The 26,403-nt window shown below is 51.7% G+C and overlaps 1 protein-coding gene across 3 annotated transcripts in view; it reads right to left on the minus strand.

Moving 5' to 3' along the window:
• TTC39A (tetratricopeptide repeat domain 39A) overlaps positions 1–26,403 on the minus strand; it is an 82,388-nt gene that overhangs the window by 22,200 nt on the left and 33,785 nt on the right. For all 3 annotated transcript variants that reach the window (XM_020987739.2, XM_020987738.2, XM_020987737.2), the window contains exons 3-6: positions 9,029–9,160; positions 4,050–4,126; positions 1,825–1,892; positions 1,190–1,254 (exon numbers count right to left, since the gene is read on the minus strand). In XM_020987739.2, the coding sequence (XP_020843398.1) occupies positions 1,190–1,254; positions 1,825–1,892; positions 4,050–4,126; positions 9,029–9,160 (342 nt within the window). The remainder of the gene's footprint in view (positions 1–1,189; positions 1,255–1,824; positions 1,893–4,049; positions 4,127–9,028; positions 9,161–26,403) is intronic.

Raw genomic sequence — 26,403 nt, forward strand, 5'->3', positions numbered from 1 at the left:
GATCTCCCCCACAGTGGGCTCTCGGCCTCCATGCCACTGTTCACGGGCAGTCTGCTGGTGAGCCGGAGTAAGGGCCGCTCCAACTTAACACAGAAGCCTCATCTGAACCCCCCGGCTGACCAGCAGGCGCTGCCCTCTCCTGGCCTCCACAGGCCCTGGTGAAGGTCTTGGCCAGTCTGAGAACAGCCAGGATACTGACTGGATATTGGAAGGTCAAAGATGGGTCCCTGAGACACTGAAATACCCCAGCAGCAATGTTTCTGTCTCTTCGATGCTAACCAGAGGGGAGGGCTCACTGACTAGGAGAGGAAGGAGAGATGCGCTGGAAACGAAGGGAGTGTAAAAACGAAAAGAGAAAAACAGCAGCAAGAGAGGAGATGAGGAGGTGCACATCAGAATCATGCATTTGGCAAACACTGGCTTGGTGGCTTTACGTGCAGAGTCCTGTGATGGGCAGCTGGGTGCCAGGCCAAGATGAGCCCCCATGGTACCAGCCCTCATGTGGGGAGCAGGATGAGCCCAAGAGGCCCCAGAGGCCCAGGCCACGCCACCCTTGCCTTTCTGAACAAGGCTTCCAGGCCTTGACCTCTAGCCCAAACAACAAAGAAGCCAGTTAGTTCCCCAGGGCTCAGTTAAGTTCCATGAGGGCATGAGCTGCCCAGGGAACAGCCAATCTCCACCCACCCCAGCACTGTCTGCACCTCTCTGATGCATGGTAGCACATGAATATATGAAGTATTGGGAGGGGGGGGCACCACAGTATAGGAAGGACATTGAACAACTGCCTTCCAGTGTCTGGGGGGCTGCTTGGGGGAGCGGGGGGAGCCTTGCTCTGCTTAAAACAAGGGGCTGCCTTGGGAAATGGTGAGCTCCCCGTCCCGAGACATCTATGAGCAGAGGCTGGCTGGTCATTTGTCAGGGACGTTACAGAGAGGATTCCTGCTCAGGCTGGATTACAGCAATTCGGGCCTCTGGGTGTGTGACTGAGTGTCCCGGATAAGTGCGATGAGGGCAGTTGGGACCCTTCCCTCCATCCCCCAGCAGGACCGCCACAGGGGCCGGCCCAGAGCAGGCACCCAAAATGAGGCGATCAGAGGCCTTGAGGACATCCTGAGAGAGGAGGAGCAGAGAGTAGCAGACAGGCTGAGAGCGTGGGGGGAGGTGACCGCCTGGCTGCTGGCGCACTCACTTGTACGTCTGGTAACTGTTCCGCACCCTGATGCCTCCTTTGATGAAGCTCACCATGTTCTCATCCTGTGGGGCAGAAGCATCAGCATGGGTCAGGAGCTCTGGAGGAGGGGCCACGGGTTTGTGTGGGGATACATGACCAGCGAGGGAGGATTCAGGGAGGGGGCTGAGACAGGTTGCGGTCAGTAGCCCAGAGGCCAAAGGCAGTCATGGCATCACCCAGGATGGTACAGGCCCTGGGACTGCCAGGCTCATCCAAAGGGCCACGTCCCCAGGCTGACCACAGAGAAGGAATTCCTCCCACCACCGAAATGCTGAGCCCGGCTGCTACGTCTTGGGAACAGAGGAGCAACACCCTAGAAGGGACGGGACTTCGAGGCCCCGAGAGGTCATGGAACTTGCCCAGGGTCACACAGGTAGTCACTGGCAGGGCTGAGATTTGAACCTGAGACCTCTGATTCCGGGCAATAATGCCATCCATTACAAATGATGCTGGGGCCCATCACCATCCCTCCCCCACCCCGAGCCTGGCACTGGAGATGAGGTGTGGCCACAGGAGTTCCCAGCATTACTTGTGGCGTGGGGGCTGTCGTGTACATGAGTGTGGGTGGAAAGGTCGGAGGGCCCCCGGCCTACCTGCAGGAAGGTCAGAGCAGCTCTCTGCAGGAGGCACTCAGCATAGCATACTTCAGCGTGAATTTCTTCTGAGGGAGAGAAAAACCCACAGGCCGGGGTGGGGGATGGGTCTGTGCATCCCAGCCAGGCTGCCTGCCCCCTACCCACCCCAGCTGCCCCTGCCTATAGGATAGTGCCAGGGGAGCCCTACATCACCAAGCCAGACCTTGTACCACCACCCTAGCCCCTGAGCAGGGCTGCCCCCTGTTCCTGGCTCTGCCAAGGCCTGGGGACCCTTCATGGAAGAAGCTGTGGGGCTCTCTGATGTCCACATCACATGGATTGAGGTCCTGAGCACTGGGGACCTTGGGGGCCCAACCTCCAACAGGGAAGTCAGCCACTTCCCCAAATAAGAGTAACAAGTAATTAATAATGACAATAATAATATTTATGTAGCACATTATAAGTGTAAAAAAAGTTTGCAAATATTAGCTCATTTGAACCCCCTAGCAAATAAAGGCACAGCAAAAGGATCCTGATCCCCATTTTACAGAGGAGGAAAGTGAGGCACCAGGCAGTTACTGATAACTGGTCACGGGATCACAGAACTCAGAGCTGGTCAGGGTTTAGTCTGACCCACCACCTTAAGGATGAGGAAACACACCCAGAGAAGAGGCAGCAGAACCAGGACTCCAGCCCAGGCCTCTGACTCTGCCAGTCCCTGCTCCTCCTCCCTGGGCACAGACAATACTTCAGGACGGACACGGGGCCAGTCTCATTTCACTGTCTCCTCTCGCCCCTCTCTGTTATCTTTGAAGATGCGGCTGTTTCTGAACCAGAGCTCTTTTCCAGGACTGGAGCACATCCAACTCGGGCCCCCATCTTACAGAAGAGGAAACTGAGGCCCAAGGAAGGTAATGGGCTGGCTTGCGGCCACACAGCCAGCATCAGAAACTGGACCATTAGTTTTCTCTTAACAATAACAACAAACCACCACCACAACACAATCACAGAATTGGAGGGTTGGAGGTGACCTCAGAGGAAGGCATCCTCGCTGTGGCCTGCCAAGTGGTCTCCAGGCCCTCCCTCTCATCGCTGGAAGTCTGTCCTGACCATCCTCTCCTAAGCCCACAACTCCAGGGCCTGCCCCTGGGCCTTCTGTCTCCAGGCTATCAGCTCCTTTCATCCTTCCCTCCCAAGCCTCAAAACTGGAGGCCTTTCACCACGTTGGTAATTTAGGCCTCATGTCACGAGAAACTTCCTAGCGAGCCAAGCCGTTCTGGTGGTAGACGCTGCCTTTCAAGGAGAGCTCCCACGCCCTGGAGGTCTCCCAGCAGAGCCTGGACAACCCCCACTAAGAAATGCTGCTCATTCAGATATGGGCTGGACTAGAACCTCCCTGAGGTCCCTTCTGGCTCTAAGACTCTCTGTAAGATTTCTGGCCTCCACACCTCTTTGAGACAATCCACAGACACACTGGGGCTGCCAGCCAGGGTCTCCAGGGAGGAAATGACAGATCCCTGCGCATCACCACCGAGCCCCTTCTCAATGGCCTGGGGTCATCCTTAGGTACAGGGACTAGGCACTAGGGGACCCAGGTTCCAGATCTACCTCTGCCTCTTCCATTGGCTGAGCCCCTTCCCCTCCCTGGGCCTTGGCTTCCTCAACTGGAAAACTAGACTGAATGATCTCTGAGATCCCTTCAGCTGCAAGGTCCTAGGGTTTTAGGGTCCACTGAGAGGCTCACAGCAGTGTGCTGAGGGCTGGGGGGCTGTTTGCCTCTACATGCTCTGGTCCCATACTACTCTTTATATTGAGTGAATCTGGTCCCCCTTATGTCTCCTCCCTGGCCGCTGACTGATGCTTCTCAGGGTGGGCTTCTAGAAACCTGTTTCTTGCTCCTCCCCCCCCCGACAACTCCTCCTAACAGGGGTCAACAATCATCCACAGGGCACCTGAGAGCTGGCCAAGCTCTTCAGCTACCTGGCTGCTGTGCAGGCCCAACTGTAACCCTGCTCTGGACTGCAGGGGGCACTGCCACGCTGAAGGAGGAACATGCATGGGCTTCATGACAGCTCACTTCAGCTCCTCAGCCTCACTGTGGAGGGCTAAGGTGGCAGGGACTCTGGCTGCTGAATGCACACGGGCCTGGGTGCCACCTGTTAGGCCCTTCCCTTCAGAAACGGGCAGTCAGCTCAGCCCCTGCCTCGGGAAGGGCGGGAGGGCCCTAGTGGGGACCGCCTCACCTTCGGTGAACTGGTCCAGGGTAGGACGGTGCATGAGGTTGCTGAAGGAGCCCGCTACAGATATTTTCTTTCGGTGTCTGTGGGAAGAGAAGAGGGGTCCCAGGGCTGTGAGAGAGGGCACCTCTGCTCTGAGGCCCCTCCCAGCCCTGACATTCTCTGCTTTCTTTTTCCCACAAACCCTCCATGACTAATGGCTTCTGTTTTAGTCAGCTCTGACACAGATTCATCAGGGGCTGTAGCAAGTCCCTCCTGCCCTCTGGGCCTCGGTTTCTCCATCTGTAAAAGGAGGCGGTTGGCCCACTTCTGGTTCCCTTTCAGGAAATGGCTTCATGCAGAGTTCCTGGGAATACATGGGGTCGTGGTCCCACACTGGCCTCTGACACATCTCAGACCCCCGCATTCAGGCCCCAAGAGGTGGGGGGATTGGTAATTTAGGCCTCATGTCAGGAGAAACTTCCTAGCAAGCCAAGCAGTCCCCTCAGAGAGCTCACAGTCCAGTGGGGGAGGAGGAGGTCAGAGAAGACCACAGACAACTACAGAACAAGGCTGTGTGAACCATCAGGGCCCCAGCGAGGGACAAAGTGCCCCTCACAGCAGGGAGAGATGAGTCTTCCAGGTGGAAGGCTTGGGAACAAGGACAGGCCAGAGCAGAGGGGCTCTTTACCTGGGCCCGTGACCTTGCTCGTCCTGACCTTTGGATCACTGCATTTCCATGTAATGGGATTCTTTGGTCAGCTTTTGTGTTTTATTTCATGCATTACAGACCATCATTGTGAGGCTGCGTCCCAGGGCTTCCGAGGGGTCTAGGACACCCCACATCTAGAACTTGGGGCCAAATCTAATAAGATGAAATTCATCGTATAAATGCTAAGTCTTACACATAGAGTCCAAAAGTCAATGGCTGCATCTGGGATGGTCGGACAACAACTTGTCTGAAGATGATCAGAGGGGTTTAGTGGCCCTCAAGCTCAACATGAGTCAGGAGGGTGATGATGCACTAAGAGAAAGACGGCGTCTGGTACTAGGGAGGAGCTGGCTCCTCTGCCCACAGGCCAGGAGCGACACTGATAAGTCCTCGAGTGTCCAGAGGAGGGCCACCAAGATGGGGAAGGGTCCTGAGTCCGTGCCATCGCGTAACAATGACAGCTAGAATTTATATAGACTTTAAAGTTTGCAAAGAGTTTTATCACCTCATTTGATCCTCACAACAATCCTGAGGAGGTGCTATTATGTAAACTGAGGCAGACAGTGACTTGCCTAGGGTCACACAGCTGCTAGGTGTCAGAGGCAGCGTTTGATCTGGGGTCTTCCCAGCTCCAAGTCTAGCGCTCTCTCTCCACCGGGCCCCACCCCCAGCTGTAGAGAAGGGTCCTAGTTGGCCTTATGGAAGCAACCTCTGAACTGAGCCTCAAAGTGAGCCAGGAGGCAGACGTGAGTTCTAGGTATGGGGAAGAGCCAGGACAAAGGCCTGGAGGTGAGAGAGGGACTGTGATGCTGGAGGATCAGCGAGGAGGCCACAGGGCTGGTTCGTGGAGTAAGTGAGGAGAGTGATGTGTGAGGAGACCAGGAGGCCAGAAAGGTGGGCCTGCAGCCAGAAGCCCCAGGTTCAAGTCTTGCCTCCTGGCCGCATGACCCTGGGTAGTCCCAACCTTTCTGAGCCTTAGTCTCCTCATCTATCAAATGGGCAGCTTCCCAGGGTTGTGAGCAGGCTCAAAGGATGGTAAAAAAAAAAAAAAGCTTTGCAAACCTTCGAGGGCTAAAGGCTAGGCCCGGGATTTCATGATCATGAGCTCCCTCTTTGCAATTTGGAGTCTCAGAGCTGCTCAAAGCACCTGGATGTTCAGTGACATGCCCAGGGTCACACACATAATATGCCCCACCTGGGTGCCAGGTCAGGCACATCTTAGTTCTGAAGCCAGTTCTTTATCCAGTATTAGCTAGATAGCACAGTGGACAGAACAATGGGCCTGCAGTCAGGAAGACCTGGGTTCAAATCCCACCTCAGACATACACTAGCTCTGGGACCTAGGGCAAGTCACTCAATTTGCCTCAGTTTCCTCATCTGTAAAATGGAGATAGCAGCACCTATCTCCCAGGTTTGTTGTGAGCGTCAGATGAGATAATATTTATAAAGCGCTTAGCACAGCCTGGCACACAGTAGGTGCTCTATAAACGCTAGTTATTATTATTGCTCCATGCTGTCTTTCTGCAAACCTTAAAGCGATACACGCCTCTCACTCACTATGATGATTATTCTCTACACCTCAGTTTCTCGGGCTATCGCAGGGGCGTGCTGGGACCCCACAGCCTGGACAGCTGATTGCTTGTGAATGTTTGGTGCGAGCTTTTACACCTCCGAAATCCACAAGTGCCTCAAGTCGGGGTTTGACCGGTTGTTTCATCGATCTTCTAGACTTGAGAAAATGTTAACCATGCAGGTTAAACTTTAAAGTATGCCCTGCCTTTTTGGACAGCTGGTTGTTAAACATTTACCAGCACACCCCCTATCTATAAATTGCCTCCTTCACAGGGTCATTATAAGGAAGGAACTCGCAGCCCTGGGGAGAGAGCTGCTATATAAGTCATCTGACCAGACCACTGGCTCTTCCTTCCTGGAACGTCCAGTGCCCTCCCTGGTGCAGGCCACTCCCATCTGACTAAAGGAGGTAACCCATGACATGACTGACTCGAGGACCAGTTTTCCTGGTGATCAGGAAGCCTTTAACGAGTTTCATCAGCAAACAGCTCTGCCCTAGTGTCGGGGAAGGGAGGCAGCTGGTGCCCAGCTTTCCAGGCAACCACTGACCCTGCCCAGGAGCTGGGGCCAGCTGTCCAAAAAGGCAGGGCTGTGCTACCTTCCCCAAGTCACTTCCCTCTCCACCCTTCAGACCTCAGTTTCCTCTTCTGTAAAATAAGGGGACTGGACGAGATTAGCTCTAAGGTCTCCTCTGGCTCCAGAGTTATGATCCAGTTTACTAGTGCCCTTCCTAAACTGGTCTCAGAACTGAACACGATATTCTCTACGGACTGGGTGAGGTAGAGTACAGCAGAGTCACCAGCCCTTCCTTCTGTATACTTTGCCTCTTCATGCAGCCCAAGACCAGCTTTTTTAGCTGCCAACCCATGCTTGCAACCCCTGCAAGCCTCAGACCTTTTCCAAAGGAACAGCTGCCAGCCACGTCTCCCATCACTGCATTTGCAAAACTGACTCTTTGAACTGAAGTGAAAGACTTTCCATTTATTTCCGTAGACCTGTCCCAACATTGTAGCCTGCCTACATCTTTTTAGAGCCTGAATCTGTCATCCAGTGTGGTAAGTACCCCTTCCAGGTTTTCACCATGTGCCAATTTCATAAGTCTACTGCAGTCCAGTGGGAAGAGCGCTCCCGGGTTGGAATCGCTGCATTAGTGACCTTGGGCAGATCTTTTCCCATTCTGGGCCTTGGTTTTCTCCCTTATGAGAGGGTAGATGATGATGGTAACTCTGCATACTGCATCCAAATCTAGCCTAGGCCATATTCCCCTTCATCTAAGACTTATTTCATCCTCCTACTCTCACTGTATTCAGTATTCCAGAAACCCTGATCACTAAGCTATTCCCCAATCTCTGTCTGGCTCTTTGCCAAAGACTCTGTGCCTTTGCACAGGCCATACTCCCTGCCTAGAATGCCCCTCTTCCTTATCTCTGTGCAAATCCTCCTCTTCCTTCAAGCCTCAGCTCAGGCCCTGCCTCCTCTAAGAAGCCTTCCCTGATCCACTCTGATCCAACTGAATGGTATCCCTTCCTCTCCAAATTTTCTCAGAGCACTCTCGACCTTGTATCATGTCCATAAGCTTTGTCTATCTCTCCCCAGGAGACTGTAAGCTCCTTGAAGGCAGGGCCTGTACTATTCACCACCTTTGTTTCCCCAGTACTGAGTACAGGGCCCTGCACACAGCAGGCATTCAATAAATGTTGGCTGAATTGAGTCAAGCTGCCTTGAACCCAAAGACACCTCTGTAGCCTGGAGAGGGTCTTCCACATGCATTTTTCCCTCGCAAGGAGCTATTCTTTTTTTTTTTTTTTTGTGAGGCACTTGGGGTTAAGTGACTTGCCCAGGGTCACACAGCTAGTAAGTTTCAAGGGCCTGAGTTCATATTTGAACCTAGGTCCTCCTGACTTCAAGGCAGGAGCTCTACCTACTGCGCCACCTAGCGGCCCCTCAAGAACATCAGGCTCGGACATCAGGAGAGCAAGGTGGAACACGAGGAGTACTGGGCAGAGCCAGAACTAGGGCAGGGCAATCAGAGATTTGCCCTAGGGCGCAAATAACATTTACGCTTGTTCTGGGGCGCAGCTGAGCGTAATGGTTACTTATTAAAACAACTAATTCTAATTAGCTGGATGTTGGGAGATGGAAGGCTTCCTCCCCCCGTGCCGTGCCTACAGTCCTGAGGCCTCCCTAGCTACCTCATCATGAAGGGCCAGGACCCCAGGTTGCACATTCCACCTGAGTTTGTCTTAAAAAGCTAATTTGCTGGTATATTTCACGCTGTCTGTGTCAGGTGCCAACATCGCTAGTTACAGCTCTAGCCATCGGTCTGTCATGGTGACAGCCATGGGAGGCAGCGATTCTGGACCTCTTAGAGAGTAGGTTCTAGGGCCTCAAACAGTAAGGACAAGGCAGGGGAACAAAGCAGGGGGCTGAGTTTCTGGGGGACTAGGTGTCTTGAGTTATTAACGGTGGGATCTCAGCGTGGTGACTGTCAGGGTGAGAATAAAGAGAGTTTCGATCAGGTGGGTTTTTACTTACTCTGAAATCACGTCCCACTGGGCAGTCGTCTAATTTGTTTCTGTACAGGGTCAGTCTCATGGGAAGCATGGAATGTCACAGCGGGAGGGGATGCCTGCCATGACCCCTTACACTATCCTGCAACAAGCAATCCCTCCTCCGGCACCAAGCCCCACCTACTGACGCCCCCGTGCTCCCCACTCCTTACTTCTGGCACAGGGTCTGAGCCTCCTTCATCATGTTGCAGGCGTTCAGGATGTCCTGGGGGTCAAAGGTCATCATGGCCTGCATTTCTAAGATGGTGGCATAGGTCAGGGAGTGGTACATGCTGTCCTTGGTTCTGCGGGGAAAGAAAGAAGGTGGAAACTGTGAGAAGAGATACGCCACATGGCCAACATCGGCTGGGCCCTGGAGGGCCTGGCTCTGACCTAGGGCTTCATGGACAGCTAGACAGAGTAAGCACCAAATGGGGGTAAGCTCAGGACCCCACATCTGACAAGAAGAGTTCTCATCGACAAAGCCTTGTAAGGCTTGTAAAGTGCTTCGCATACATCATCTTGCTGTATCCTCAAGTGTGTCGTGGTTATCCCCATTTTGCAGATGAAAAAACTGAGGCTCAGAGAGGCCAGGGTCTGAGGTAAGATCTGAACCCAGGTCTGCCTGGCCCCAAGCTGAGCTTGGAGTCCTCTGCACACACAAGTATTTGCTATCGCTGGCCATCAACAAGGCATTCAGGCGGCAGAACATAAGCTCCTTGAAGCCAGGGGCTGGCTCCTGTCTTTGCATCCTCAGCACCCACTACGGCATCTGGTACGTAATCAACCCACAGCGGGGCATTTATGAAGTGCCTACTACATGCCAGGTACTAGGTGAGCACCAGGGATACAAGGAGTCTAACAGACGCCTACGAAGGCTTGTTCTTGGCACAGGAGGTACCTAATAACACTCAGCAGCTGGAGCACAGCAGGACTGCTCAGACCCAGGCCTCCAGACCAAGGACGGCCTGGCATTCTGAGTCGCAAAGTGGCTAATGAAGCGTCAGGAACGCCGCCACTTGCTCCCGGGTGTCCGGGGCCTGTGACTCCACCGGTGGGGGCTCTCCCTCTCATCTCCCAGTCCCTCCAGAGCAGTCCTGGCTGCCCTGGAGACAATCTTCAGGCAGGGCCTTAGGAGCCAGACAAACGGTAGGTGAACCCGGGGGGGCCGATACACCAAACGGGGCGGGGTGGAGGCTACATCCACAGAAAAGCAGCATCAGGGGGCCTTCCACAGCCCGGGAAAACCTGCTCCCTCTGAAAGGTTCTGCCTGTAGCCAAAATTATCACAGAAATAAGGACTGGGCCTAGAGTCTGGCCTCCCAAACCCACACGAGTAAGTATGTGCCAAGTCCATATGAAAGAAATGACAATTGGCTGGGGATGGGGACAGGCTCTGGCAGCTCAAGGAATCGGGGTGGCTTCATGTCAGAGCTGAGCTTTGAAGGAAACTAGGAATTCTAAGAGGTGGAGGTGAAGAGGGACAGCCTGGGCAAAAGTCTGGGGCAGGAGTGTGAGAGACAGCCAGAATTAGTGCAGGGCTGCCGAGGCAGTGGACATGGCTATTCTAGGACTCTGGCTGAGGGGAGTCACGAGAAGGACAACAGACTGAGAGGGTGGTGGGGCCTATGGTTGGGGGAGATCTGGGCAGGTTTGAAGGCAATAGGGAAGGGACTCACAGATAGAGAGGGTTTGAAAAGAGGGGCACGAATGGAAGATGCAATCTTCCAGGACAAAGGAGACAGGACCTAGTAGCCTGGGAGACCAGGAAGGGATAAGAGGAAGAGAGAAAATGATGGGGGAGAAGGTCAAGGGGTTGGGTCTTCACCAATAGCCTCTGTTTTCTCAGATGCATATAACAATAACAACAACAACAACAATAATAATAATAATAATAATAACAGCTAACATTTATATAATGCTTACTGTATGCCAGGCTCTGGGCTAAGCGCTTTACAAATATCTCATTTGGGCCTCACCACAATCTGCAAGGCAGGCGCTGTTAGAATCCTCATTTTACAGATGAGGAAACTGAGGCAAACAGAGGTGAGTGATTTGCCCAGTATTACATAACTATGAAGTATCTGAGGCTCCAGGCGCCTCCCTCCCCCGAAACCCCACCACACACACACACATCTTAGAGAAGGTCTTTAGCTGAGAGGGTAGGGGCAGGAGATGTGAAGACAGAGAAGACTATTTGGAACCACCACTATGGAGAGTGAATGACCAAATGAATGAGTATGTATTAAGTGCTTACTATGTGCCAGGCAGTAACAAGAGTGACTAGCTCAGGGTCACACAAGCAGCATGTTCTAGTGAAGAGGGACCTAGTTTGGGAGCCCAGGGACCTGGGTTCAAGTCCAACCACATTTATGTGACCTTCCTGAGCCTCCTTCTCGGTCAAATGCTAGAGCCTGCCCAGCTCTAGCACTTAGGTCCCTGTGACCCTCTTAAAGCTCTGACTTTGTATCTCAGTGGCAGAGCCAGGGCTTGGGTACAGATCTCATGTTCCCAAACCCCACCAGGACTGAGCCCTGCGGGCAGGCTTCCTGGAGGAAGAGGGGAAGTAACTTGTCCATGGTCACACACAGAGCCAGAGGGCTCTCCTGGCTGCCAGGCTGGGGCCCTTCCCACCTCCCCCACTGCTTCCTTGTACTCAGTGAAGGTTTGGGAGGGGGTGGGGAGGCGGTGGGGAGGCAGCACTCCCTGGCAGACCTGCCCCATCCCTAAGGCTCTGCCTGCCCAGTGTGTACCGAGCAAACAGAAGCTAGTTTGTTTAGCTCCAGCCCCGGAGCCTCACCCTCCTTATCCTGAGGGGCCCCACCCCCCTGGCCAGACTGCCCTAGGACCCAGCCCAGGGACCCAGAGGACTCTCAGAAGTGGTCCCCTGCAAGGACCCCAGGCACAGACAGGCTAGAGCCTCTGGGAACAACCTGATAAGCCTCAGCAAGGTCTTCCTGACCTGGGATACCCACCCCGGGCTCTCTGCCCCTCAGTCAGACAACTCCTCTCATTAACCCTTGGCGAAGCAATGGAGTTGGAGTCAGGAACAATCCTGCCTCAGACACTTCTTGGCAGCAAGTATGGCCCCAGGCAAGTCATTTTACCTTGTCTTAGCCTCAATTTCCTCATCTGTAAAATGAGGAGAATAACAGTACCTCCCTCCCAGGGCCATTGTAGGATCAAATGAGATCTTATTTGCAAAGCCTTCTGCCAACCTTAAAGGGCTCCATAAATGCAGGGCCCTGGGAACAGAGCTTAGTGAGAGAAAGGTCCTTTCCAACCCACCTCAGGAGACCCAGGGTGAGGAAGAGAACAGTGTTCAGGCCATTATCTGCCCAACAGTCCGCTTGGGGCCATCTCTCTCTCCCCGCCCTTTCTGTCTCTGTCTCTCTCTGTCTTTCTTCCTCCTTCCCTCCCTCTGTCTGTCTGTCTGTCTGTCTGTCTCTCTCTCTCTCTCTCTCTCTGTCTCTCTCTGTCTCTCTCTCTCCCAGTGTCCTCATCTTTTTTTCTGCCCACTCTCTGTCCCCTCTGTGGGCTCCTCATCCTCATCAGGCCCCCAAACAGTCAGTGCTGTTCCCCAGGCTCTGTCCTGCACTCCCCTGATCAAACTCACAAAATCTCAGTCGGGAGGAACCTCAAAAGTACCTAATCTAAATCAAGGGGTGGGGGGACACTCACCTTTTCCCCAGGTGACCTCATCAGCTCCCATGGATTTAATGCTCCCAGGTCTATCCATTCAGCATAGGCTCTTCCCTGAGCACCCATCTATGCCTGAAAGCCCCATCAATACACTGAACTCCACGTGTTCAAAATGGAGTTAATGAGCAGAAGTTGTAAAGAGGGTAATTTAGGTGGGGTGTCAAGACAAAGTTCCTTCCTAACAAGGACAGCTGTCCCAGTGTGGAACAGGCTCCTCCTCACCAGCAGTCTTGACCCCCAGCAGGGGTGCTGCAGCAGTCATTCCCTTTTCTGCTCTGAAGGGGGCTGGATGGCCCATGGGCCTCTCTCCCTCTGGGACCACTGACCCAGAGCCGCAAGGGCCCAACCCCCTTATTTTATGATGAGGAAACAGAAGGTCACACAGGCTATGCCTGGTAGAGCTGGGCATCACACCCAGACCATGCAGCCTTCACAGACCCTTTGATTCCCAGTGAGGTCCCCCAAGGAGGCCCGCCTCTTTAGTCCAAGGCACGGTCATTCCTGCTTCTCCCAAATACCAGTAAGGACCTAAGTGTGCCCATTCTATACCCCTACCTCCCCCCAACAACTCTCACACAACCCCCATCTCTGTTCAGGCCCTGGAGAGAGGCAAGAGCCTCAGAACTGGGCCCCTGGCTCCATGCAGGTCTGACCAAGTCAGTCCCTTACATTCCCTGTTACCTCCACGTCTCACAGTTAACCCGACTCCAACTCACCTTTCCAGTCTGATTTCAAATCATTCCCCTTTGTGAGCTCCTCATGGCTATCCCTCGGACTTGACACAATCTCCCACTCCTCCGCTATGCCCCTGCCAGGGATGCCCTCCTTCAAGGCTAAGCTCAGCTGCTGCCTCCCCCTTGAAGCCTTTCCGGGTCTCCCCCATGTCAGTGTTCTCTCCCTCCTATACTTTTGGCACTTTATTTCACTGCCTATGTATCTTCACCTATTTCTCTGTCTCTGCCTAATAGAATGGAAGCTCCTTGTGGGCAGGGATGAATGCCTTCTGGTCTTCGTCTCCCCAGAGTCTTGTGCAAGGCCTGTCGCACAGTAGGTGCTTCAGGGATGTTTGTTGGGCTTCTCCCTCCCTCCTCTCTTACTTGGAAACACAACAAGTCAGAGCTGGAAGGGCCCGTAGGAAGCCTTCCATTGGAGAGGGAGGGGCTTATGGAAGGGCCATGGTGGAGGGGGCCAGGGCCCAGAGGACAGCACGCTCTTCCTACTGTGACTCCTGCTCGCAGCCTAAAAGGAAGGTGGACTGGACATTTGTAAACACACCAAAAGCCAAACAAACTTCATCAGACTAAGACGCTTTGTGTGTGTGATTGTGTCCCCCCGCCCCGCGAGGTAAACAGATCTTGGTGGAAAAACCAGTCCTTCCCCTGGTAAGAAGCAGCTGCCAACCCATCTGGGGGCAGGTTTATAGAGAGGCCAGCCAACCACCAGCACCTGCCTAAGACAGGCTGGGAGAGAGCCGGGAGCTTGGAATTAGAAGACTGGGCTCTTCCCTTTGAGCCCTGGCATGTACTCCCTGGGCATGTGCAAAAGAGTCACTGTCTGCCTCTGGGCCTCAGTTTCCCCACCCATAAAATAGGGACCACCACACCTACTGCACCATAGTGATTTCCTTAGTGTTGTGAAGAAAGAGCTTTGGAAATCTTCAGGGTGGAGGAGGGGGAGTGGGCACAGCTGCTAGGGCCTAACTGTGGTGAGTGGGGAGAGGAATTTCAGACCAGCAGCCCTGCCCCACTAAGAGCAAACGACCTACTAGGCCAAGGACCTTCTGTTTCCCCACCTGCCTCTCTTTTTCCACCTTTCTTAGCATCCCTAAAACTGCTGCTAGAAGGTCTGTCCCTTCCCCTTCCTTCCCCTCTCTGGCCCTCCCTGGAAAAAGGGAGTCCTGGGCAAGGGGACTGCCCCCAAAGACAGGGAAGGCAACTTCTGGAAGCCACTGGAGTTTCCCATTCTTCAGCAGAGGCCCAGGGGCAACATGTGGTCCCAGCAGGCCACAGAGGTAGACCAGATCCAAGATCCAGAACTAGGAGGGATCACAGAGATCATCTCTTTCTCCAGCCCCCATTAAAAAAACTGGCACTTAACCTGGAAAGACGTGTATGGACTGATGCTGAGTAAAGTGAGCAGAACCAGGAGAACTTTGTATACAAATAGCCACGTTGTGCAATGACTAACTTTCTATTATTTTTTTTCCATTTCTTTCTCCAGCTCATTTTATTTTTTTTTATTAATTTATTTTGATTTAGCAACAATCACTTCCCATAAGCTTTTGAGTTTTAAATTTTTCTCCCCCTCCCTCCCTCTCCAAGACAGCACACAATCTGATACAGGCTCTACATATACATTCCTATTAAACATCTTTTCACATTAGTCATGTTGTCAGGAAGAATTAGAACCAATGGGAGGAACCATGAGGAAGAAGAAACAAAACAGACAAAAAAGAGCAAACAGTATTTGACAGACTGAGCGCTTCTCAGCAGTGCAAGGACCTAAGACGTCTCCAGAGGCCTCGTGATGGAAAATGCAATCCACATCCAGAGAAAGAATTGTGGAGTCTGAATGCAGATCGAAGCATATTAGTTGCTGTTTTTTTCTTCTGTTTTGTTTTGTGTTTCTTCTTTCTTGTGGTTCCTCCTACGGGTTCCAATTCTTTACAACATGACTAATGTGAAAATCTGTTTAACAGGAATGTATACGTAGAGCCTATATCGGATTGCACTGCTGTCTTGGGGAAGGAGGGAGAAAAAATACAAACTGAAAAGCTTATGGAAGTGAATGCTGAAAACTAAAAGCAAATTAATTAATTTTAAAAAATTTTAAATGACACTTAGAAAGCACTGAGATCTGCCAGCACTTTACACACATTGCTACATATGACCTCACTTCATCCTCATATTAGGAATTATACTGAGGGTCTGACTCTGTAGGGGGGACCCAAGGATTCTGGATTTGGGCCTGGGACAGGACCTCAAAGGTCCTCTAGTCCAGAAGCCTCAAACGGGGACAGCATCCGATGCCACTTGAACCAGATTAAAGTGAAATCAGGAAATTTAAACAAAATAAATAGAAATGCAATAAAACAAAGATAACCTCACACTTTAAAACTAAATCAATATGGGAGCCTACGGGGATGCTTATGTATGGATTAGTGCCCCTCCCTTTCTGTTTGAGTTTGACACAAGGCTCTAATCCAAAACCCTCAGCAGGGGCCGGTCCCCTCACGCCCTTAACCTAGCAAAAATCTTGACCTGCAGGCTTTTTCTCACCCTCCTACTCTCAGGCTGCACAAGAATGGACAAAATCACAAAATCGTGCTGGCTGGGTCCCCTCCAACTTGATGTGACATCATCGCCACTGGGCCCTCACTATGGCAAGACAGTCCTTTCACACTTCCCCATCTCACTCACCAAAGTGGTTTTTTCAAAACTTTTTGCTCCTCCTCAAAATTCCCAGGGCTCCCCTTCCCTGTACCCTCTCAGACAAAAGCCTTTTCTCATATTTCACTGACAAAATTCATAAGAGCTCCCTCTTCTCCCCTCTTCCTCAACTTACATCTCCCAGATACCCCTGCCCCAATCTCCACCTTCACCCGTCTCACAGACTGAGGGAGCCCTTCTCCAGGCCAAGATGAGCCCTCCACAAGCACTGCTCCATCCCACCTTCTCCAGCAGATTGCCCCCTCTACCATCCCCATTCTCTTCAATCTCTCCCTGTCTACTGCCTCCTTCCTTCTGCCAACAAACACAGCCTATGGCTCCCGTCCTCAAGAAACCCTCCCTTGACAGTCCATCCCCAACAGCTGGTCTTCACCTCTCTCCTCCTTTCTGGGGCCAACCTCCTCTGGAGGGCAGCAGAACAGGTGCCTCCTTCCCTTCGTCCGACAGTCTGGCTTCTGGCCTCGTCATTCCACCCAAACTGTTCTCTCCAAAGTCACCGTCCTCTCTTAGCTGCCAAATCCAATGGCCTCATCTCAATCCTCATCCTTGCTGATCCTCAGCAGCCTCTGACACTGTCCATCACCCTCTCCTCCTGGATACACTCTCTCTGTGTGTCTCTGTCTCTGTCTCTGTCTGTCTGTCTGTCTGTCTCTCTCTCTCTCTCTCTCTCTCTCTCTCTCTCTCTCTCTCTTCTCTCTCTCTCTCTGTGTCTGTTTCACTCTCCCTATGTGTCTCTGTTTCTCTCTCTCTGTATGTGTCTCTGTCTCTGTTTTTTCTCCGTATTTCTGTCTCTGTCTCTCTCTCTCTGTGTCTCTGTCTGTCTCTGTCTCTCCCTCCCTCTGCTCTCCTCCTGGACAGATCCTTCTCAGTCTCTCCTGATCCTCATCCAGGCCAAGCTTGCTAATCTGTGGGTATCCCCCAAGGCTCTATCCTGGGTTCCCTTCTCTCTAAGCATTATTTCACTTGGCAATCTTATCAGTTCCCATGGATTCCATCATCACCCCATGCTGATGATTCTCAGGTCTACTTATCTAGCTGCTGACCTCCAGATTTGCATCTCCAGATGACTATGAATATTTTGGCCTGGATATCCTATAAACATTTTAAGCTCAATATGTTCTGCCTTATTAGGAAGCAGCTAGGCAGTGCATTGGATACAGCTTCAGGCCTGGAGTCAGGAAGACCCAAATTCACATCTGACCTCAGACACTTGCTAGCTGCGTGACCCTGGGAAAGTCACTTAACCTCTCTCCCTGTCTGCCTCCATCTTGTTCAACTTTCTCATCTAACAGATGAAGAAACAGGTCACCCGGATTACTGTGGTGATGAGGGCTGAAGCCCAGGCCCTCTGATTCTAGCCTGCTCTGTCCCAACTGTAAGATGCTGGAGTTGAAGGCCTTTCTTAGGAAATTTAGAAGAAATGAGAGGACAGCATCATCCTGAGTTATTTGATAACAATGACGATGATGACAAGCATTATAATAAATAAATAATAACAGTCATAATTAGCATGAATGCAGCACTGAGAGAAATGATTATTTCTCTCCTATATTAATAGACAATTATTGAATTAGGACTAAGGTTTTCCCCTTCCTTTCGTCATTTGGAAATCAGCCCCTGTAGGTTACCCAGTCAGCCTCTGAAGCATAGGGCTCATAATGAGATGAAATCTTGGGTGAAACTGACCCAACTGGAAAACTCAGACCTGATCAGAAGGCAAAGAAATTTTAGTTTAGGTGAATTGATGCAATCTGGCCCACTGTGTTTTACTCAGACAGGTCTGGGTAAAGGCAGATTCCCCTTTTGTCTAGATTACCCTAGACAGGGCAATGTGGGTATAGTTAAATCTCTCTGACGGAGACTGAGTGATCCGGGTCACAGTCCCCCAGCCCCTCATGAGAATAAGCCCACCTCTCATTATAACATTCATTCTCTCATTACTTGGTAACTAATCAGAACTGATCACCAACCTCAGGAACATCCACTGTTCCAAGGGCATGTAAGTACTGAGTGGCTTCCATGAGGGTTCTCTAGCATTCAGGAATGCCACTGACCACTTTTATTAATGATCTGCTAGTGTGATTAATAAAATGATTAACTGCCCAGACACTACGTCTCTTGAACTTTCACGGTCACAGCACTTCAGAGTTTGCGAAGCACTTTTCACAGCTTAAAACATTTAATCCTCACAACGACTCTGGGAGGTCGGTGCTGCCACTGCCCCATTTTATAGATGAGGAAACTGAGGCAGACAGAGGTCGATGATTTGAACTCAGGTCTTCCTGACTCCAGGCCCAAAGCTATATCCACCAAGCCACCAAACTGTGGTTTATAAGGACTATTACAGCACAGACCCATGAAGACAAACCAGGACAAGTCTAGGGAATCCACATAAGAAAGCCATTCAGCCCACGGCCTCATTTTCTTTTGGCCTGTCCTGATTTGTATCAGGAAGCTGACATTCTGCTCAGGTTAAGCTAGATGGTGTCCCAGCACGTCCGACAGCCAATGTGGGCATCCTGGACACCACCAACACCTCAGTAGGCAGCCAGGCTTCTCATCCTCCCCTGGGGAAGACCCAAGTGCAGGGGCCCTGAGGAACACCTCCTTAGGACACCAGGGACCAGGGCAGGAACTACCCACACTCTGGTCTCCACCAGCATGGCAAGGCATGCTGGGCACCTGGAGATGGGGAAAGTGTGCAGAGCCCAGACACTTGCAGAGGGTCTGCCCCATGGGCAGGCTGGGAGGGGGGCCAAGGGAGGTCCCTAGGAACCTGTAACTTAGGATTCTCTAAGCGTCATACAAGGGGGACAGAGTGCTGACTTCAGAGAAGGGAGACATCGTATGGGGTGGCCTGATCAGGACAGACTTCCTGGATGAGGCGGCATCAGAGAGGGGCCTCACGAGATGCGGAGGGAGACGACGGTCCCTTCCAGCTCTCACGTTCTATGACTTTTAAGTTATGAAAATGGAAACTCCTTGAGAAGTGGCAGAACCTCGGGATTCCTCTGGTCTCCCTCTGGTCTGAAGACGATAATCAGACCAACACCCTTGCCTAGGCACCACTCATCCCCCTCACTAAAACGTAGGAAACTCAAGGCCAGGAAACAGCTTACTTTGGCCTCGGCACCCCCAGAACTGAGCAGTGTGCCTATCACATAGTAAATACTTAGGAAATTCTCTTTCTCTCCTTCCTTCTTTCCCTTTCTTTTCTTTTTTCTTTTCTCCCTTCCTTCTGTCTTTATTTCTTTCCTTCCTTCTCTTTCTTTCCTTCCTTTTCTCTTTCTTTTTTCCTTTCTTTCCTTCCTCCTCTTTCTTTCCTTCCTCCTCTTTCTTTCCTTCCTCCTCTTTCTTTCTTTCTTTCTTTCTTTCTTTCTTTCTTTCTTTCTTTCTTTCTTTCTTTCTTTCTTTCTTTCTTTCTTTCTTTCTTTCTTTCTTTCTCTTTCCATGGCCACTAGGTGGGCCAGTCATAGTGCTGATTCCAGACGGGCTGAATTGGATGAGGGGGCGCTCCTCTGCAGCAGGTCCTTAGTCCCTCCAGACTTCTACAATGCCTTCCCCACCTTTACTCTTTAGCCTCTACTCATCCCCCATTAGAATGTAAGTCTCTTAAAGGAGGAAATGTCTTTTTTCCCATTTGCATTTGTATGGTGTGGTGTATGGGGGGAGGTGTAGATGTGTTCCCTGTGTGTACATGTACATGTGTGTGGTATGTGTGTATATATGTAGTATATGTGTATATGTGTGTGTGAGAAATGCTAACAGTTTGGTCCCCACAGAATTGATAAGAAAACAGGACAGGGGGAGATCAGGTTACTGATTAATTGATTTCTTGGTTTATGCTTTACACAAATGCGTAAATAGGGTGGGGGGAGATTGATTTATTGGTTTACACAAATATGTAAACAAGATGAAGAGGAGATTGGTTTTCACAGACTTTATAGAAACAATAGATACTGCACTGCAAACACAGATGTTAAATGGGATGTGCAGGAAAGTTGGGACAAGTTAGGGGTTAAAGCCAACTGATCCTATACAAGCACTTGCCCTGCTCCTGTATAGACGTGTGATTCCAATGCGGGACCACACCTAATTCTCAGTAAAGGTATCTCTTCTCTCACTCCACAACTGTGATTTCTTTATGATCCAGCTAACTCTTGTTGGGGGAATTCACCAAGCCCAGTCCTGGGCTGAATTCTGAATTGAGTCTGGGGTTTTTATAACATGTGTATATGTGTGTGGTATGTGTATGTGTGTGCGTGGTGTATATGTGTGTGGTGTGTGTGTGTGTGTGTGTGGTGCGTTGTGTGGTATGTGTGTATATGTGTGGTGTATATGTGTATGTGGTGTGTGTACGTGTGTGGTGTGTATCTGTGTGTAGTATGTATGTGTGTGGTGTGTGTATATACATGTGGTGCGTTGTGTGATATGTGTGTATATGTGTGGTGTATGTATGTGTGTGTATGTGGGGGGGTGTATGCTTAGCACATAGTAGACCCTTAAAAATTTGGCTGGCTGGCTAACTCTAGGCTTCCATGCCCTCATTCGGGCTATCCCCTATTCCTGAATTCCCTAGCTCCCTCTGCTCTTTACCTGCTCGATTCCTACCAGTCCCCTGAGGCCCAATTCAACCACTCCCTTCCAGAAGCCTCCTGGGAGCCCCCAGCTGGCAGTGGTCTTCCCCCTCAGGCCTCACCGGCCTGGGAACTCCCTGAAGTACTGATCTGCACATGTGTCTTCCTGATTTCCCAGACAGATACCTCAGGGATTGTGAATTATCTCAATCTTTAATTTGCTCATAGCCGTACAGAGTGGAGGGGGACACACAGGGCAATGTCCATGCCCAGTGGGGACAGGGGCTTTCTTCAAGGGGCTGAGCTGAGAAGGTCCAGGAGGAGGCCCCATGTATAGGATCACCCTCCGATAAGATGCCAGGACCTCTTTAGGGAACTTTGCTCCATCGAGTCAGCGGGGACAGTGATTTGATTGTGTGTCATCTATCGCCTATTTGACAGAGGGCCCAGTGGGACCAGACTGGGGCCAACCCATCTTTGTCTCCCCAGCAGGGAACGTTTCCTATAACAGGTGTTCACTAAACAATGTGTGGGAAAAAAAGAAATAAATGCACAGGTGAGGAAAATCTCAGCTCCTTCTACATATAGGGTCATAGATTCAGAGCTGGAAGGGATCTTAGAGGTCCCCTGATTTTATAGAAAAGGAAACTGAGACACGTCAAAGGTGAGATCTGAACCCAGGTCTCCCTGACTCGACGTCCAGTCTCTAGCCACCAGACCACGGCGTCATGCCAACATATTCCAGGAGTGGTGCTGTACAAAGAGCATCTGATTTGGATACACAGGCCCTGGGCTTGCTGCTCACCCACTGGGTGACCTTGGGCAGACATTTCACTGCTGTGAATCTCCCTTTCCTTACCTGGAGCATCAGTCAATCAACTGATCAATCAGCCAGGCTTAGGGAAGTAAGCACTGCCTAGGGCCTGGCCCTGGGCTAAGCCCTCAGAGCTACAAAGACAAGAGGGAGGAAGCAACCCCTGCCCTCAGGGAGCTTACATTCCAATGGGCCTCAGGGGGAGAGAGGAAGTGCCAGAGATACTAGAGCTAAGCCAGCATTTCATAAGTCTGAAGTGACCGAGTAGGTAAATGTCTGCTGCAGTGCTGGTTTGCTGGCAGTATGTAATCAACTGGAATAAATCCAGTAATGTCTCCTCCATACACACACACACACACACACACACACACACACACACACACACACACATACACACCACACACCCATATACACACACCATACCCACATACACATGCCACACACACATACACACATATACACACCCCACACATGCACACACACAACATACATATACACATATTACACATACCACACACATATACATACATACACACCTACACACCCACATCGCACATACATACACCACATATATATACACGTATATACACATCCACACCCATACACCCCCCCACATATACACACCACATACCCATATACCCATATACACACACCATACCCACATACACACGCCACACACATACACACATATACACACCCCACACATGCACACACAACACACATATACACGCATTACACATACCACACACATATACATGCATACACACCTACACACCCACATCACACATACACACACCACATACACCACATATATATACATGTATATACACATCCACACCCATACACCCCCCCCACATATACACACCACACACCCATACACACACACATACACCACATATATACACACATACACCACATATATATACACATATATACACACCCACACACATACACACATACACACACACATACCCCACACACATATACCACATACACATACACACACACCACACACACACCCCATATACCACATGTATATATACACACACACACACACATACACACCCCACACACAACACAACACACATATACATACACACACACCCCCTACACACATACCCCACATACACACACACAGCACACACATACACACATACCACATACACATATACACACATCCACACACACCCCACACACTCCACATACACACACACACACCCCACACACCCCATCCCAACCTGAGCAGGCGGGTCTTTCTTTTGGGCCCAGCCCTAAGTGACAGTTGCCCAGGCCACGTGTCACCCAGACAGGCTCAGTTAACGTAGGGCAGAAGGCGCCGCAGGCCAGGCAGCAGCCCAACAGGAACAAGAGGAGATGAGGGTGGCAATGAGGACGGCGGCCCAGCGGGGTCGGGAGTGGTCATTATTCTTAGGTACCTCGCCACCTTTAAGGGCCTCCAACTCTAAGATACTAGGATTTATCATCATTATTAGCTGATTTGGGGGTTTGGGGTCCAAGTATAAGAGGCAGCAAACCTGGCCCTTTTCCTATTCCATGCCCCTAATTCCAGTTTCACCTTCTAGGGGGGCTGAAGGACACAGGAAAGGCGGGGCAAGTCCTGTGTGATACCTCTGCTTCCTGCTGCCTGATCCTCCCATCCCAGCTGTCACAACGTGGGACACAGGCCTGCCCCAGAGAAAAGGTACTGTCGGAGATGGCGGTTGTCACCACCCTGGCAGCCCAGCACCACCTGGCCCAGGCTCAGGGAATCCCACCCAAGGAAGCCTAGACCAGCAAGGATATCCCCGGGCTCTCTGGTGTCCCCCCTTCTATACACAAGGCTCTGCCACCGCAGTGTCCTGCTCCAGCCTCCCTCTTCTCTTCTCTCCACCTGCCAACAGCCAGCCTCACAGTGGAAGAGAGGCCAGGGCCCTCATCCGGACTTCCTGCCCCCACAGCTCAACTGCTCCACCTCCCTCAGTGGGCAAGAAGCATTTTCTAAGCACCTACTATGTGCCAGGCACAAGTGCAGAGGCCAATGAGCCGGCTTCCTGCAAAGAGCTAGACAGTTCTGGGGCCGTGGTGTTGGACCCTGGGCCAACGATGCCTGCTGGGCAGATGCGGCTGGAATTTCCCTCAGCACCTCCTGCTCCTCTTGGCTAGAGATGAACTTTTCTTCTGAAACCAGTCCCCATTTCCAGCTTTCCAGCCACACAGGCTTGGAAACTCACAGTCACCTCTGACTGCCTTCTCTTTCCCCCTCAGGCAGCCAACTCCTGGTGATTTTATCTCCTCTTCTTTACCATCATCAGCATCCAGCCAACGCCCCAGCTCGAGCCCTCATCCCCACCCAGGCAATAGCTTCCCAGTCAGCCTCTCTGCCTCGGTCTCTCCCCCTCCAACCCGCCCTCCATGGGCTGCCAGCTCAATCATGCCAGGGCACAGGTCTGATCACATCACTCTCCAGCTCAAAGACCTGCCATGGCTTCCCACTGATTGCCAAGTATGGCCTGAGCCCTTCAGGGTGGCACTCAAGGCCCCCAGAGAACCAGCTCTGACATACCTTTCCAGCCTCGATCCATCTTACTTCCCTTCCCTTTGAGTCCCCGTGTCCTGAACACTGGACTTTCTCATCTCCCCATCTTTGCTCCGGCCTTTCCCAAGGCCTGGAATGCCTTCCTACCCCACCCCCATTGCCACTTGTTTCAATCATATCCACCTCGTCCATGAAGCCCTCCCTGAGATCTTCTCTTCCTCTGACCCCTGTGTGCGTTGCTACCTCTGTGCCCCAGTCATATTCTGTTTGTATCTCAGTGAAGTGGCTATGACTGGGGGGAGCAGGAGGACCGAGGATCAATCCCTGGCTGTGCCATGAAACAGCAGCGAGACTGGGCCGGTTGGTTCAATTCTCTGGGTCCCAATTCCTCTTCTGTGAAATGAGGGGTTTGGACGCCAAAGGTCCCTTCCATCGCTAGAGTCTACAACCCTGTTTATGCATGTGGCTTTTCTCTAGCTGAGGACAAGGACACCACCTATGCCGTTTCCCTAAATCTCTGGCACCCAGACTGTGATGGGGAAAGCCTGGCTTTGGGTCCCAGGGCCTGGATGATCTGGGTGTCTTGAGGTACCTCCCTTCTCCTCTCCAGGATCTGGGGTTTGGACGAGATAATCAGGTCCCTTCCGGCATTCAATCCTGCGATCCCCAGAGCCTTGCACACAGTCAGTGCTTAATCCATGTGGGGGAGTCAATGAATAAAGATGCCTCCTGTTTTCCAGTGGGGGTTCAAGGTTTAGCCTTCAAGAAGCGGCTGGGGCCAGGGCCACTAGGCTGTGCTCTGAGCCACCTCCCAGGGCAGCAGTGGGACATCTGCCCCTGGCCTGCCCCATCTCCAGGGCCTTGGAAAGCAGAGAGAGGAGAATGGAGGGCAGGACCACCGTTGAGAACTGACAAGTTGTCAGCTGCAAACCTTCTGGGGCACCTGTTTAGGGTTTCATCCCCAAAGGGCAAAGACATAGGACCATAGAATCAGAGTCTCAGAGCTAGAAGGAACCCCAGGCGCCTCCTGGTCCAGCACTTACCTGACTGAGCATCCCTACCATAACCCCCTGAGAAGTGATCCTCCAGTTTCCACTTGGAGCAGCCTCCATGGACGGGGAGCACATCACGTGTTCCCCAGAAGACCTCGCATTGTTAGAGTTGGTCCTTCGATCCAGCCCACATCAACTTCTTTGTCCCTTCCCTCCCATGGCTCCTGGTTCTGCCCTCTGGGACAGAACAGAACAAGGCTAATTCTCCCGTAACACCAGCCCTTTAGACACTTGAAGACAACTATCATGTTCTCTCCCACTAAACGTCCTCAGTCCCTTCAACTGATCCTCAAATGGTACAGACTCTACAGAGTGCACCAACGACAGCCCTGACCTTAGAGGCAGGAGAAGTGCTCTGACTCCCAGCTGAGACACTTACTAGTTACACGCCCTTCTGCATGCCCCTTCACCTCACTTGGCCTGTTTCTGCATCTCTAAAAAGGGTGTAATAATCCCTACCTCGTCTTCTTCACATGTGAAGAAAGCCTTCTGGAAGCTGTCAAACACTCCAGGAAGGGGAGTTGCTGTCATCCCTCCCCTGCAGCCCATCTCCTCTGCCTCTTTCCTCCCCCAGAACCTGTCTCCAGTGTGACCCTGGCATCAGGAGGGCTCTGCTGGCACCACGGGTTACTGAACTCATCCCAGCACCAGCCTTGCCAAGGCCAGAGAGGCTTGGCATCAGGGCAGCATCCAGGAGACAACTAGGCTGGCCAGAGACACTCATGGATATTGTTTATCACCGAGGGGCCTTGATCTACAACTTTGGGATTAGCATTCTTGGGCGTGATCCTTCAAGAATGGAAGCAGATGCGTTGCTAAACATTCCAGAGTCCCTTTAGTGTGTGTGTGTGTGTGTGTGTGTGTGTGTGTGTGTGTGTGTGTGCGCGCGTGCGCGTGCGCGCGCACACGCGCGCACATGCATGCACTCTCTCTCTGTGTCTCTCTTTCCATTCCTCCATTCCCTCTCTCTCTCTCTCTCTTATAAGTCTGCCTCTGCCAATGACTGCCTGGGTCCCTTTGCCTCTCTCGTCTTGGGTCCCAAGGACTTCACCTTCCAGACCAAATGGCCCTCTTGACATTCCCTCTCCCAGACCCACACCTTTGCCCAGGTTGTCCCCCTTGCCTGGGGTGCCCTCCCTCCTCACTGCTCCTCCTCAGAAGCCTTGTCTTCCTCCGAGGCTCAGCCTAGGAACTCCCTCCTTCATGAAGCCTCCCCTGATTCTCCCAGTTCCTAGCGCTCTCCACGTCCTCATTTCATCTTGTACAATCCTTTGAGTTCACATGGCATATCCCCCAGTGCCACAGATAGGTAGGGCCAGAGGGGATGCAATCAGCATCAAAGAAGATCTCCCCACAAAGCCAGAGGAGTATCTGGGAGTGACATCCCCCAGAAGACCATAAGCTCCTTGTAGGCAGGG

Source organism: Phascolarctos cinereus, unplaced genomic scaffold, assembly GCF_003287225.1.
Source record: "Phascolarctos cinereus isolate Bilbo 61053 unplaced genomic scaffold, phaCin_HiC Scaffold_5;HRSCAF=322, whole genome shotgun sequence".
Taxonomy (NCBI): Eukaryota; Metazoa; Chordata; class Mammalia; order Diprotodontia; family Phascolarctidae; genus Phascolarctos; species Phascolarctos cinereus.